The sequence below is a fragment of the Genypterus blacodes genome, unplaced genomic scaffold (genome assembly GCF_046128005.1).
Source record: "Genypterus blacodes isolate CSIRO-AG114 ecotype Tasmania unplaced genomic scaffold, CSIRO-AGI_Gbla_v1 ptg000058l_1, whole genome shotgun sequence".
NCBI classification, from domain to species: Eukaryota; Metazoa; Chordata; class Actinopteri; order Ophidiiformes; family Ophidiidae; genus Genypterus; species Genypterus blacodes.
The window spans coordinates 3,408,368-3,422,908 of NW_027466870.1; the positions used below are offsets into that span (position 1 = coordinate 3,408,368).

At 44.9% G+C, this 14,541-nt stretch overlaps 2 protein-coding genes and 7 non-coding genes across 9 annotated transcripts; 1 reads left to right on the forward strand and 8 right to left on the reverse strand.

Moving 5' to 3' along the window:
- The first annotated feature begins 674 nt into the window (after nucleotides 1–674).
- tmprss9 (transmembrane serine protease 9) lies at nucleotides 675–9,295 on the forward strand. Its single transcript, XM_076153428.1, has 15 exons — nucleotides 675–848; nucleotides 1,212–1,339; nucleotides 1,420–1,487; nucleotides 1,585–1,760; nucleotides 1,843–1,887; nucleotides 2,078–2,191; nucleotides 2,331–2,496; nucleotides 2,597–2,871; nucleotides 5,258–5,400; nucleotides 5,891–6,173; nucleotides 7,225–7,338; nucleotides 7,418–7,586; nucleotides 7,678–7,943; nucleotides 8,058–8,194; nucleotides 8,801–9,295. Exons 1-15 carry the CDS (start codon nucleotides 695–697, stop codon nucleotides 8,960–8,962), a joined length of 2,400 nt encoding a protein of 799 aa, XP_076009543.1. The 5' UTR covers nucleotides 675–694; the 3' UTR covers nucleotides 8,963–9,295.
- Nucleotides 3,367–3,438, reverse strand: trnaq-cug (transfer RNA glutamine (anticodon CUG)). Its single transcript has one exon. It is a non-coding gene; the product is annotated as a tRNA-Gln (tRNA).
- On the reverse strand, nucleotides 3,866–3,937 carry trnaq-cug (transfer RNA glutamine (anticodon CUG)). The gene has a single exon. It is a non-coding gene; the product is annotated as a tRNA-Gln (tRNA).
- trnaq-cug (transfer RNA glutamine (anticodon CUG)) lies at nucleotides 4,099–4,170 on the reverse strand. The gene has a single exon. It is a non-coding gene; the product is annotated as a tRNA-Gln (tRNA).
- On the reverse strand, nucleotides 4,441–4,512 carry trnaq-uug (transfer RNA glutamine (anticodon UUG)). The gene has a single exon. It is a non-coding gene; the product is annotated as a tRNA-Gln (tRNA).
- trnaq-cug (transfer RNA glutamine (anticodon CUG)) lies at nucleotides 4,768–4,839 on the reverse strand. The gene has a single exon. It is a non-coding gene; the product is annotated as a tRNA-Gln (tRNA).
- trnaq-cug (transfer RNA glutamine (anticodon CUG)) lies at nucleotides 6,597–6,668 on the reverse strand. The gene has a single exon. It is a non-coding gene; the product is annotated as a tRNA-Gln (tRNA).
- On the reverse strand, nucleotides 6,830–6,901 carry trnaq-cug (transfer RNA glutamine (anticodon CUG)). The gene has a single exon. It is a non-coding gene; the product is annotated as a tRNA-Gln (tRNA).
- A 174-nt stretch (nucleotides 9,296–9,469) lies between the features above and the next one.
- timm13 (translocase of inner mitochondrial membrane 13 homolog (yeast)) lies at nucleotides 9,470–11,641 on the reverse strand. The gene is made up of 3 exons (XM_076153594.1): nucleotides 11,418–11,641; nucleotides 10,764–10,832; nucleotides 9,470–10,682 (listed from the first exon to the last, which is right to left on the reverse strand). Exons 1-3 carry the CDS (start codon nucleotides 11,538–11,540, stop codon nucleotides 10,584–10,586), a joined length of 291 nt encoding a protein of 96 aa, XP_076009709.1. The 5' UTR covers nucleotides 11,541–11,641; the 3' UTR covers nucleotides 9,470–10,583.
- Between the last annotated feature and the right edge of the window lie 2,900 nt (nucleotides 11,642–14,541).

Genomic DNA, 14,541 nt, shown 5'->3' on the forward strand with positions numbered 1-14,541 from the left:
ACCTGCGGGTGTGACGCGTCACGCCCCTTCGGCTGGTGGAACAAATAGCGGTGCCTCGCTCTCTTGTCTCTCGTCCTCCATCCATGTATCTTTCCCTGTGTGCGCCAATTCATCCAAGACGCGCAGGATTCTGTGAATGTCAGCGTTCCGAGGAGCCGGGAAACGACAGAGGTGAGCGGGTTTAGCTCAGAACATAAAGCTGTTATTGTTCCGTGCGGTTCAGTGTTCAGGCGAGTTGCGTTCAATTGTTGATTTCGATGATTTCACTGGTTTCATATCCGCTGAGGTCTAGATGAGAGTTGGATGTTTGAGTTGGATGGGACCTTTTTTTTTGCCACATCTTGGTCCGCTGAACAACATGGCCTCCCCGGTCTCCTTTACGCACGGCGGTACAATCACAGCCAGGTACAACCGGAGGATTCTAACTCGTCTCCAGGTGTATCTCTGCTATTTTCCTCTGATTTGCTCTCATTGATCCGGTTTGATCAAATCACTTCGTCTCCACCGTAGGCTACATTTTAGATCATTCCAAAACTCTGCTGTAATCCAGACCAACCACACTAAACACTGACTGAGGTACATTTGCACGTTTTTGTTTTATCTTAAAGCAGGATTGGACCGTTTTGTCTTTGGGGCAACCATGACGCTGGAGACGGGGGAATGCGAGTGGTGAGGTTGGTGCAGTGAATCCAACATGGAGGCGAAGAAGGATGGAGAAGGCCAGTGGTCTCCTCCTGGAGCTTCTTCTCCTTCCTCCAGTTCCTCCAGTTCTACCTGCTACAGGAGCACCCTGCTAGCCTTCCTCCTCCTCTTTCTCATTATCGGGGTCTTTGTAGGCCTGCTGCTTGGTAGGTTCACTGACTAATTACTACAATGTACATTTGCTGAGTGAACTTCCTTTTCACAATGTGTCAATGATGTAATTGCACTTACATGTGTAACTATCTTTGTGTTTGCCCGCATTAAATGAATTACACACTGTGTTTTCAATGATAATCTTAATTAATATCATTAATCAATCATTTGATAGCGTAATATTCACTATATTACGATGTTTTGAGGCTCTGATTGTTTTTATTTTACATTTTCTGTGACATTACGACCCCCAAATCAAAGACAATAGCATTGGACATGGAGAGATTTGCACATTGAAAGTCTGGAGTCAAAGCAACAATAACATACTTTGATTACAAATGGTATCTTTCCTCCAGCGTACCTGGTTCAGGAGCAGCATTACTTCATTGAGACGGTGGAGCTGAAGGGTCTGAAGTATGAGCCGGTCCTGCAGGATGAGAACTCTGGCTTCTCCATAGTTCTCTCCTCTGTGCTGAAGTCAAAGGTGAGCGCTCATCGAAACCTCAACAAGGCCCCACTACTTCCTTCAAAGTGTTTTAATCAACCATCTTCACTCTCTTACAGATTAATAACGTCTTCGCTGCCTCATCAATATCGCGTCACTATGTTGAGTGTAGTATCGTTGCCTATGGGTAAGAGACACTTAGGATCTATGATCACTGTTCTCACTGTTCTCACACCGACACACATGCAGCTACAGTGTGTTCTTTTTCCTACCTCTCTCTTTAGTAACATTAATGATGACGTGATGGCAACCTTCAGACTCGTCTTCAGGGTGTCCAAGATCCAGCAGTATTCAGACCACTTTGTTCAGGACTTGCTGAGAGCAGGACTCGGCTCAGTAATGCACGGGAAACCGCTAGAGGTGCCCGAGTTTGGAGAGATCCACGCGATCGTTTTACTGGGTAAAGTCAAAATGATTGTGGCATCAGTTGGCGGTCTCGGAGTCTCCACAGTGTGTGACGTTTGGCTTTGTCCCCTCCATAGGAGCCAGTGGGAAGTCTTTCTACACCATTGGAGATGAGATGTTAGGTGGGTTCCAGTTTGTTAGAATGGATTTGGTAATGTATGTATGTGAAACTTATCAAATCCAACAATTCTGCTGGATCCAAAATACAAACACTTATGAGAACTTATCGGCCACATACATAGAACTGCTATGTTTACATTATCTATACATTATCTTGATTCCTCTGTTCACTGTATCAAATTCTCTCTCCAGCCAGGTGTCCTGACAGCACCTTTACCTGTGATAATGGGGAATGTGTCACCAAATTAAATCCGGAATGCGACTTCATCACTGACTGTGCAGACGGATCTGATGAAGCTCGATGTGGTGAGTGGCTCTTCATACTACATAGAGGTCCTCTGAGGTTCTGTTAATGGATTTCTTCAGGTGTTGAACCTTGACCCCCTTCCTGTTCTTTCCTCCCCTGTATCTCACCCACACCGTCTCTCTCTCTCTCTCTGTTCAGCATGTGGCCTGCGCCCTGCCATGGGGAGTCGTGTTGTTGGAGGTGAGGATGCTCGGCCGGGCGAGCTGCCCTGGCAGGTCAGTTTGAAGCTCCATGGACGTCACACCTGTGGAGCCTCCATTATAAGTGAACGCTGGCTTGTCAGTGCAGCACACTGCTTTGAGAGGTAGGAACCATATTTATATACAGTTTACTGATTTGTGTCTTTTTTTTTAACAATTCCACCATCACAACAACAAGGAATTCATTCCCTTTCCTACTTTTAGAGACAATGACCCCAAAGAGTGGACGGCCCTGGTGGGAGCCCGACTGGTGAGTGGAGAGGAGACGGAGTCCAAAACCATCAACATCAAGTCATTGGTGGTCTCTCCTCACTACAACCCTCTGACCACCGACAACGATGTGACTGTGCTGGAGCTGGAGACCCCTCTCACCTTCGGCCCCTACATCCAGCCCGTCTGCATGCCCTCCCTGTCTCACGTCTTTTCCCCCGGACAGAGCTGCGTGGTGTCAGGGTGGGGCGCCCTGACCCAGTTCAACAGTGAGTCAGCATGCAGGAGACAAAGCAACACAACAAGGGCAGAGAGATTGAGAGTTGAAAGGGAAGTGACTGACGTGGGTTGAGTTCATTCAGAGAGAGTTGTTGTTACACTCTCAACTACAACAAAGCTTTATTACTGCCGCCAAGGAGGTCAGGTTTACGCCTGTGTTGGTTTGGCTGTCTGTCCAATTGTCTGTCTTATCAGCAGAATTACACATTTTTACAATTAAGACACTTCCATGAAACTTGTTGGGCAGTGTGGACACAATCCAGAGAATAGGCCGTATTCACTTTTAGTATCCATCCATTCATAAAGGCCACACCCACACCACCCAGGCCATTCCTAACTAGATTTATTTGTATTTTCTCTTATAAGTTTGGGTAAAAGACACACACACACACACACACACACACACACACACACACACACACACACACACACACACACACACACACACACACACACACACACACACACACACACACACACACTCAAGGTTCCACCGAGATTTGAACTCGGATCGCTGGATTCAGAGTCCAGAGTGCTAACCACTACACCATGGAACCCCTGTGCCACACTGCTGCCCAACAAAAATGGTGTGAACCAATTTTCAGGAAACTTGGTGGGCAGGTCCATTTCTACACTTCAGCTACAGTAACTTCTGTACACTACAGCTTCAGCTTGGGTAAATTTCCTCAAAATCTTTCATGTAGAATGTCTGAACAAAATGATTTTGACATTTATTGATGAGAACACAACCCAATTGGCAGTGAGATGACCAGAATTCAGGTTCCACTGAGATTTGTACTCGGATGGCAGGATTCAGAGTCCTGAGTGCTAACCATTACACCATGGAACCCCTGAGCCACTGTAACACCACCCAGGCAAGATGTAACTAGATTTGATCTGTTATTATTCTGATAATTTTGCACAACATCTTACCATGCTGGTGGACCAAGCTGTAGTACTCAAATGTATTCACCATGAAAATTTAGGTTCCACCGAGATTTGAACTCGGATCGCAGGATTCAGAGTCCTGAGTGCTAACCATTACACCATGGAACCCTGATGTTGTGTCATAGCACCCAGGCCACAGTTAACCAAATTTAATCTGTAAATACTCTGATAATTTTGGATCATGTGGCACAACATTTTACCATGGTGGATTAAAGTGGTGAGAGTCACACTTTTTTACTCCCACAGCGTACTGAGACACCAAGAAAGTCAGGTTCCACCGAGATTTGAACTCGGATCGCAGGATTCAGAGTCCTGAGTGCTAACCATTACACCATGGAACCCCTGTGCACTTAGGGGGCCCAATGCATGAATATGTTTTCATCAAACTTGGTTGTCTCTGCTACAATTTTGGGTCAATTGCCACAGAGTTAAAAAACATATAGGATGTCTGGACCACGTCTGTATGAATGAGTTTTTGATCTCCTTCTACGATATTGGGTCAACTGTCACAAAATGTCCCTTTATTTTCGAATGTCTATTAAGTGAACGAAAGTTGTAAGCTGACATTTTATTACCTACATTCTTATCAACAGTGCAATGCAAAGAAAGACAGGTTCCACCGAGATTTGAACTCGGATCACTGGATTCAAAGTCCAGAGTGCTAACCATTACACCATGGAACCCCTGTGACATGTTTGTGTCATTCATTAGCTGTCATTCCCTTTAGATCAAAGAATCAATTTTCCTGGATTCCTTCGGTCTGTCGACATCCATCCATATAGGCCAAACCCACATCACAGAGGCCACGCCTAAGTATATATTCCTCAATTTAAAAAAAATGTTCTTCTCCTACAATTTTGGAAAAATCGCTACACTATTGTACATGAGGACCGTGGGGACCAAGCTGTAGTACTCAAATGTATTCACCATGAAAATTTAGGTTCCACCAAGATTTGAACTCGGATCGCAGGATTCAGAGTCCTGAGTGCTAACCATTACACCATGGAACCCCTGTGAGGGTGATCCATCGTGCACCCCAATCGATTCATCTCAACTGGCATTCGAACAGTTAAATAACATCAATAACTTTGAAACAGGACTTGATACAATCACAGGTTTATGTCGTGTAGCATCATAGTTGAAGGCCTGTTTGGCCTTGGCAGAGGTATGAGGGCCCTCTATTTAGTTTCTGTATTCTGGATCTCTGGATTTGTGTTGGTGATATTCCCACCATCAAGTGTTTCCATGTTTATGACCTAGTAGCCTGATGACTGACTGTGCTTTAATATTATATCACAGTGTCTGAATTGTGTTTCCTTATTTCCCAGCTCTGCCTGTAGGGATTTAATCTGTACAGTGTGTGCTAAAGAAAGAATGGAACGTTGAAATATGAGTAATTCAGCGGTCCTTTGTGTCTGTGTCTCTCAGTTGACGTGCCCCCCATACTGCAGAAAGCTGTGGTGAGAGTCATCGACTCCAAGGTGTGTAACAAGTCATCCGTGTACAGAGGCGCCGTGACTCACAACATGATGTGTGCTGGATTCCTGCAGGGCAAGGTGGACTCCTGCCAGGTCAGTGCTTTGTTACTGTTCCTACTGTTCACAACAATGAATCACAGATAAAGAAACCGCATGATAACACCAAATATCGTCTTTCATCACACCTCAACACTTCCTTGCTTGTGGCACAGATTTTCTGATCTTCTTTTGTTGTCTGTGGTTAAAACTCTGGTCCCATACTAAAAATAGAAGCCCACTGGCTGTTGCTGTTACTTTCAGGGTAGCATGATGATGTTTGCTGTTGGTAATGCCACACTGAAGGTATCACAAAGAAATGTGTGGTTCACACCTTGTGAAGGCTCGCCCACAGCCAAATTCAAACTGGAAGGGCTCCAGGACAGTGTTCATACATCTACAGGATGAACAAGCCCAAACAAAATGTATCTTGTGTTAATCATTTACTGGCCTAAAGAGAAAGATTCTATTTGCGTGGTATCAGCATCATCTCAGCTTCACATCAGCACTTGTTTAGATATTAAGAAGTCTTGTGTCTTGCCTGCAGGGCGACTCTGGAGGGCCGCTGGTGTGCGAGGGGGCACCGGGGAGGTTCTTCTTGGCTGGGGTGGTGAGCTGGGGCGTTGGTTGTGCCCAGATCAACAGGCCTGGGGTCTATTCCCGTGTTACCAAGCTCCGTAACTGGATTCTGAGCCACACCGATCCCAACATGGTCCATCACCAAGCACAGTATGTCCCCACTGTGCCGGTGCCTGTGGCTGGAGGGAACGTTGATCAGCCACCAGTGTCCAGTTCCATAGCCATGGATGTGTCGTTACTGGCGCTACCTGGTAATTTACTTTGGATTAACTCATTGTATTACTGTCTGAAAAGAAAGAGGAATGGAATCTGTAGTTGTTGCTCTTAACTAGAACAAAGCTTTATTCCTGACGCCAGTTTGAGCCTGGGTTGGTTGGACTGTCTCCCAATTGTCTTATCAGCAGAATTACTCAGACATTGGCAACCAATTTTCATGAAACTTGTTGGCCAGTTTGAACATGATCCAGGGAACAAGCTGTAACTCTCTTTAAGTTATAGAAACAATGTTCCTTGTTTCTTCTATCATTCACACAGGCCACGCCCACAACACCCAGGCCACACCTTACTAAATTTTAGATTTTTCCTATTATTCTGGGTCATTTGCCACAAACTTTTATAAACTCAGACAAAAGTTGAAAAGTCAAAACTATGCTCAGTGAAATGCAAAGAAATTCAGGTTCCACCGAGATTTGAACTCGGATCGCAGGATTCAGAGTCCTGAGTGCTAACCATTACACCATGGAACCCCGATGCGACTTTACATCACCCAGGCCAAACTTAACCAGATTTAATTAGAAATTACTCCCATAATTTTGGATCATGTGGCACAACATTTTACCATGCTGGATCAATGTGGTGAGAGTCAGACTTTTTCGTTGACACAATTCACTGAGTCACCAAGAAAGTTAGGTTCCACCGAGACTTGAACTCGGATCGCAGGATTCAGAGTCCTAAGTGCTAACCATTACACCATGGAACCCCTGTACACACTTGGGCCCAACACATGAACCATTTTTCACCAAACTTGGTTGGCGGTTTCCTTTCTAATCCTCTGCTACAATTTTGGGTCAATTGCCACAAAGTTAAAAAACATATAGGATTTCTGGACCTAGCTGGTCAAAAGTCATAAAATTGGCATTTCATTGGTCAGATCCACAGTGTAATGCTATACAAGACATGGATGTGTGGATACTCGCACTCCCTGGTCATTTACTCTGGATTAAGTCATTCATGAAAAGAAAGAGGGGTGGAATCTGTAATCAATATAACATCATAAATTGATTGTGTGATCATGTCTTCCAGCAGTAAACTGCAGTGGGAGCTTCCAGTGTGGTGTCAGCTCCTGCATCAGCAAGGTCAACCCAGAGTGTGACGGAGTCCCCGACTGCCCGAATCAGACCGACGAACGAAACTGCGGTCAGTGAAAGCGTGAGGAGAACACACACGTCGGCTCAGGGAGAAACCCTCCTGAGGTGCCTTCTTATTTTTGTTTCAGACTGCGGCATGCGGCCCGCCTTGGGCTCCCAGAGGATCGTGGGTGGAGTGACCGCTCGCAGAGGAGAGTGGCCTTGGATCGGCAGCCTCCAGTTCCAGAGGCTTCACCGCTGTGGTGCCACGCTCATTCATAGCAAATGGCTTCTCACCGCAGCACACTGCTTCAAAAAGTACTGACCATCAGATATATTTCAGTTTCTAAATCATGACTCAGAAAATTAATGCATTATTGTAAAAGTTTCTTCTTTCATTCACCCAAAGTGACCCCAGCCCTACTAACTGGGCCGTGAGCCTGGGCTCAGTGCTGCGCTCCGGTATGGGATCCCTGGTCATCCCCATCCAGAGGGTCATCATCAACCCGGCCTTCAACGGAACCAGCATGGATCACGACGTGGCCCTGCTGGAGCTGGCTGTCCCGGCCCCGAGGTCCTACACCATCCAGTCCGTCTGTCTGCCCTCCCCAGTACACCGCTTCCTCAAGAACGCAGAGTGCTTCATCACAGGCTGGGGATCCATGAGAGAGGGAGGTGAGACATGTAGTTCAGACGTGTTGGACTAATCTCCCTGTGGAGGCATTTTTTGGAGCTTTGTGAAATTACATAAACTCTAAATGAACTCTCCTTGTTTCTTCTCTCCCATAGGTTCGTTGACCAACCTGTTACAGAAAGCTGCAGTGAGCGTCATCGACCAGTCAGAATGCCAGCAGTCCTATGGCAGCGTGCTGACTGCTAACATGATGTGTGCTGGTTTCATGGAGGGAGGCAGAGACACCTGTCTGGTAAGACAGTGCAGCATTCTGTGAGCCACCTAAGATCCATTTCACTGCCTGGGAATGAGCCAGACATCTGGGTGATAGGATTTCGCTTCACCCAAGCTATAAGAGTGTGAAACCAGTTGAAACTCTCGCTCAGACGCGGTGGCCGTAGCAACATGGCTCAGATGATTCGGTTTAGAGTGCGCAGAGCAAAGTCAGTGTTCCCTTCAAGTCGTTGCAGGTCTGTAGCACTGCGGTGGAAGCAATCCTGGTTCTAAAAGGTACTTCTATTGCAAACCTGGAGAAGATGGAGTGTTTATTCCAAGACATCACTGCACTTAATGTGAGAGATGCTTATCTGATTGCAGAGTAGACTTTCCTTCCTAAAAATACGGCTCTCCCCTCTCCCCTCTCGCCCTCCCTGTAATCTTCTTATGTAAGGAAACCCACATGCATTCCTGTCTCGGTCAGAGCACCTGGCATCTCTGCAGCTTTTAAAGTGACATTCTCTGTGCACCTACTGTCTCTCCCTCTCTCCCTCTCGCTGGAATCATTCCTCCCAAATCAATTATCTTATGCGTCCTTATTTATTGTAGCAAACGAATAACCCACCTCTGATCTGGATTGCAGGGAGACTCTGGAGGGCCGCTGACTTGTCGCCAGCCCTCAGGCCACTGGTTTATCGCCGGGGTGACCAGCTGGGGGAACGGATGCGGGCGAATGCGTTTTCCAGGGGTTTACACCCGCGTCACATCTGTCAGGAAGTGGATATCCGAATACTTGCTCCTCTGAAGTTACACAGGAGGGGAAAAGCACCTGAGGTCCACACGGCCGCAGTGGATTTTCCCGACACTGAACATTGTACTGTACAAGGACTTAAACCATACAAACACACACACTTACAACAGAAACAGGTGTATTTACATTGTTCCAACAACATTTTCCACAATATTGACCTATGTGACTTACTGGTCATGGGTGCTGTTTGTAATACTGTGCAATCTTTGGGACTGGGGACCTTCCACTCCAACATGTACTCATACGAGGACATAAGGACAATCCTGAACTGTGGCTGAAGGACATTCATCTAGCATACGCATGGTGGGAAGTATTTATTTCAGTTATTTATTTTCCTGACTGATAAACATACACGGCGCTGTGTCATATTTTTTTTTTGCCTTTGTGTGGGGTGCTGAATATATGAGGTTCATCTACTGGGCTTTCCTTGTCTTTTTTTATACCTTATACCTGTGACACTTTACTCTCATAAGAAACAAAAGCAGCCACAGGAGCAAAACATTTGACTTCATTGGATTTATTGATTCTTACACTGAAAAGCATTCCATTTTGTGACAAGCAAACGCCTCCAATCACACAGCTCATAATGTTCACAGGCTTGTTTGGCTCTTAATCCCCCTACACAAAGTCAACAGGATAAAAGAGGGATTTGAAGAAGAAGGGTTTGAGTTTCCAGACATCTGACAAAACTGCGCTCTCAGAGTCGAGGAAGGGTTCAGTACCCTGTCTGCAGCATGGCAGACCCTGCTAAAACAAGCCCACTACTGTGGAGGGCGGCAGATAGGGTGACAACTGGAGAACAGGTCAGACAAAACAGTTTTGTTCTCGAGGCGTACTCCGATATAGGACTGTTTGGAGGCCGCTGAATGTCAGATTCACGGCTGTGAAAACGCAAAGTCGTTCCTCGATTATTCCTTGCGTTTTAAAAGTCAAAGCCTGGAATTAACTACGGCGTTTAAGGGCTCGACTAAGTGAACTCCAGGATACAGAAGCCACAAATCTGAGGGAACCATTTCGATGATAGTTTGGACTGAAAAAAAAAAATTACCTCTCAGGCTCTGCGTGACTGCATGTGTGTGTGTGTGTGTGTGTGTCTCTTAGCATATACACAATGGACAAATGGGCACCATGACAGAAGGAGAAGCAAATGTAGACATATGAAGACTTGAAAATCGAATTGTTCTTATGAGCGTCGTGAGGAATTGGAGGCTCATAGAGGTCTGATGGCAGGAAGAGTTCAGTGTTAAAGAAACGTGTGGCAACAATTCAAAACATCACAGGCTGTAGTGCTGCAGTACACTAAACAATTTCAGTGTCACAACTTTCATCCTTTCATACTTATTAACCCACTGATCAATCATTTAACACGAAAAAACATTTGAAACAGTCAAAATATTGTTGCTGGACTGTTCCTCAGTGAAAATGTAAATGTCCAGAGATGTCATTACGGCTACACTACGTCTGTGAGGTGTTATCACAGGAAGTCGACGGTGTGTGGGCCACTGCGGCGCGCCTGTGCACAGCTGTGTGACCTCTGATGGTGGCACCGCGCTCATCGTCACAGTAAGTTAAAGTGCAGAGGTCTGAGGAGGTACGAACGGAGGAAACAAGACGTTCACATGCGGGCTCGTTCCTTCATTAACCTGGAGCTGTAGGTACGGGACACGGTGTTCCAGGCGTCCATGTACCGGTCCATGCACATGGCGATGCATTTCTATGGAGAAGACACGTTTAGGGTTATGAAGAAAATGCACCTGGAGTCATGCAGAGGAACCGCACACACACGCACACTTACCTGCTCGCCGTTATCCAATGAGCCTCCGGGTTTTACTATACACTTCTTGAAGCATTTGTCTGTCATTCTCTGGAATGTGGCGACACAAAGGAGAAGAATTAATCAGAGACTCAGTTGTCGACAGGACTTTAAGTTCATGCTAAAATCACTACAATGACACTCCAAGGACATTAAACCTTTACCCTTAAGGCTAATAATACAATCCTTCAATTCCAAGATGTCGTATCATGTTGATATGAAGGAAATGAATGTCTCAAGTACGATTTGACAAGTGTGGAAAAAACAGAGCTTTAACCCCTAAGATGAGAATGAAGTGCACTAAGAAGCATTTTGAGACTCAGTTTGGTCTTTAGCTCTGAACTTCAGTTGGAAATTCACTAAGTGCACAGTTTTGCTTAATGTTCAATGAAATTAAAGCAAATTTGGAAAACTATCGAAAACTCCATAGATGACGAGTTTCAAATATGACTTACTGAGACTCTAAAGAGCATCGACAGGTGAATAAGGGAGGTTATGTAAGTATGCAAGTTTCATAAAGGCGGTTACATATCAATAGCACCACGGGACATGTAAAGGAGCACGATTGTCTCCGTTAGCCTTCCACGGTCAGGCTTTGTGATGCTAACTAGCTTCCCGCTGTGGTCATTGGTTTACCTGCAGCAGCTCCTGCGCGTTCGCCACCGCGATCTGCACTTTAACCTGCTCCATCAGGGCACCGGCGTCCATTTTACCGCCGGCGCCTCCTCCCGCCGAGAAGTCTGACCCAAACCCGTCCATTCTCACCACCGCCGGTCCTGTAAACCTTTGCTGAACTGTTCTTGCGTAAACACGTGTGGAGAAGCACGGCTGGGTTTGGCTAACGTTCGGTGCCCTTGAGAGCGGCGGAAAGCTGGTTACATCACTTCCGCTAAGACGTTTGACCGGGAGATGTAGTTTTTATTTGTGACAGTGAGACAGGACAGTGTTTTGGGAAGAGCATACAGAAAGAAAAGCGTTGTAATATTACAATTAATTTTCTTATTCTTAAATAAAGAAGAAGAAGAAGAATAACGTGACATTGGTAACACACGAGCGAACATACACATGTGTGCCGCACGGGGGCGACATACTCCACTATATGATAGACAGATAGATAGATAGATAGATAGATAGATAGATAGATAGATAGATAGATAGATAGATAGATAGATAGATAGATAGATAGATAGATAACTTGAACAGCGTTGTTTAAAAAAATAGTCATCTTAACTACTTCTTGTATATTAAAGCGATTCCTTTACACCTTGAAAAACATCCTAACCACAAATATTCTTTGTCCAAGTACGTCTATGTCACATGTCACTTATTTGTACAGACTGATAGCAGCTGGTTGAAATGATCTTCTACATGCAATGGATTGAACTTTTAAGTACTTTAAGTAAAGAGTCTATTTACATTATATATATATAACATGAAGACATTTGATACGCAGAGTTTGTTTTGCCCTCCTTAAGCAGCTTTAGTTTCTAAAGAAAGAAGCAGCTGTAGTAGAAGTCAGTTAAATTTTCTCACGGTGGACATATTTGACTTGGCAAACATAGGTGTAAGTAATTACAGTTATTATGTCAACATTTCATTTAGGTGATTGAAACGCTGGCTTAAATGGAATGTAGCTGTCACCAATGCTATGATTTACACCTGCGCTCTCTCCTCCCACCACAAGTCAAACGTGAGAAAAGTGTCGTGTCCGTAGCTCCAGGTCGAGTTTGGGACGGCTCTGTGTGCTGAAACCTCCAGGCTTCAAATCCACTCCATAAACACACTTCTAATGTAAATGACCAATTATCTAGTGCTCAGAAACAAATGTCCCTATATCCCTGGGTGCCTGATCATGATACACAGCACACTATAATTGGGAACACATTAATTGTGCAATTTACCCACTGCATTCTTGTTTACACACACTTTCTCGACATGTTAGTGTAAAAACGAGAAGATGTTTTCTGGATCAGTTTTCAAGGACAACAATGTGTTAAATATATAAATAGAAATTCATTAAAAAGCTCTGTGTTGTTTTGATGCTGAGGCCCAAGCGTGAATGAGGACCCGTTAGAGGACTCCTCCTTATGTTGCAGACAGGATGACCTAACTGAGGCGACCACCTGCTCCCACTGAATGAATATGTAGTACAGTAAGTCTGCAACCAACAATGGAGTGACAGTTACTGTCAACTGAACTGACGCTCCAACAGTGTTTGTCTGCAATGCTGGGCAGACTGAGGCATGATTGTGGGGGATCTGATTAGTGGCCTAAGAGTAATTAAGGACCATTTACACAAAGCCTCCACCCACGCACATGCAAACACACACACACACACACATGCACATATGTCCTCAGAGCAGTTTGGCCTGAAGCCACAGGGATGAATGTGGGAGAGGGGAGGGTTAAAGTGCAGCCAAATGAATTAACCCCAGATTATAATCATGAGTTCATTAATCTAATCTTTTTACATTGGTAATCTTCCTTAGGCACACTTGTGTGTATGAAAGCATTTGGCCCGGTGAGCTACAAGGATCTCAGTAAGCACGGCAACATTAGTAAAGAGAATGTGATCATATAAATGTGTGTTTATAGGTGTCAGACTCTGAGGTTACATAGTCAAGAGGAGACATTTGGTAACATGAGATATGAGAGGCACTCACATTTAAAGACATGTAAGGAAACAAAGGGACATTTCTGGTTAAAAGAACATGTGAATGCTTCCCTTTCTCTAAAACACACACACACTCTCTCTCTCTCACACACACACACATAATCAGACAGTTGAAAAACGGAGCAGCAGCTTTTAATCTTCAAAAGCAGCTGTTGAGTGACAGTAAGAGGGAGGGAAACCTGAGCGCTGAGGTGCCGACCCGAGCCAGCTGGTAGCGGCGTTTGTGGTACTGAAGATCAATGGACTTTACATAGGCAGGGTGTCAGTCAGGTTTAGTGGGGGGGCAGTTAACCCCCTCCCATTTAAAATGCCCCCAGGGCCTCTAGTGGCAAAGTAAAAACCAAGACTCCAAATATTACCATTATCCACCAATCACGTCTCTAAATCAGTGAACCTGAAGTTTTATTGTAACTTTAAATCATTTATATCATTTCTTAATGTGTTGCACAGTGGGATACATTTCTCCAGAATGCTGCATAATTCAACACTCTCTGGTTTCTGTTTGTTCTTTGTCACTGGCTTCTTCTTAATGTGATCCAACCTGCAGAAAAACAACAGAATACTGCATTTCTTCCTAAATTATATATCACATTTCTTCAGATTCTCCTAATATGAAGTCTCATCATCTCCACATTTCTCCTCCCTGAGGCGTATACGGCTTCTGTCAGGCTCCGTGTTGTTTTAAGCAGGACATGTTCTTATTCTGAAAGCCGTGAATCACATTCTTGTTCAATTTCCTGGGTTAGGGTTAGGGTTAGCACATGAGCGCCCAAATCCTTTAGACAATGCAAAGAATTCAGCCGGAGAAGTTGAACTCGCAGCCCCTTTGTGCTCCTCACCTGCCATCACATGACCCCTCACTGCTGACAGGTCATGTGGAGCCAACAGGGGCCGAGCATGTGAGGTGTGGAGCGGATCAATATCCCCTCCATCATCTCATTAGACCTGGGATGTGCACTAATGAACAAAAAAAAACTCTATGCCTTGCTCAAAAGCACTTCAGCAGGACAGAAGCTTGCAGTCTCAAATATCAAACTATATTCTACTGTGCTACTGAGATATATTATTGTTGATTATATGCTGCTG

What these genes read in the sequence shown, in the direction of transcription:
- tmprss9 (XM_076153428.1), top strand. Translation starts at nt 695, where the DNA reads ATGGAGGCGAAGAAGGATGGAGAAGGCCAGTGGTCTCCTCCTGGAGCT. An exon ending in CCACGCGATCGTTTTACTGG is followed by an intron (nt 1,761 to 1,842) that starts GTAAAGTCAAAA and finishes TCCCCTCCATAG; the next exon opens with GAGCCAGTGGGAAGTCTTTC. An exon ending in GCAGCACACTGCTTTGAGAG is followed by an intron (nt 2,497 to 2,596) that starts GTAGGAACCATA and finishes TCCTACTTTTAG; the next exon opens with AGACAATGACCCCAAAGAGT.
- timm13 (XM_076153594.1), bottom strand. Translation starts at nt 11,540, where the DNA reads ATGGACGGGTTTGGGTCAGACTTCTCGGCGGGAGGAGGCGCCGGCGGT. An exon ending in ACGCGCAGGAGCTGCTGCAG is followed by an intron (nt 10,833 to 11,417) that starts GTAAACCAATGA and finishes GCCACATTCCAG; the next exon opens with AGAATGACAGACAAATGCTT. An exon ending in CATTGGATAACGGCGAGCAG is followed by an intron (nt 10,683 to 10,763) that starts GTAAGTGTGCGT and finishes TCTTCTCCATAG; the next exon opens with AAATGCATCGCCATGTGCAT.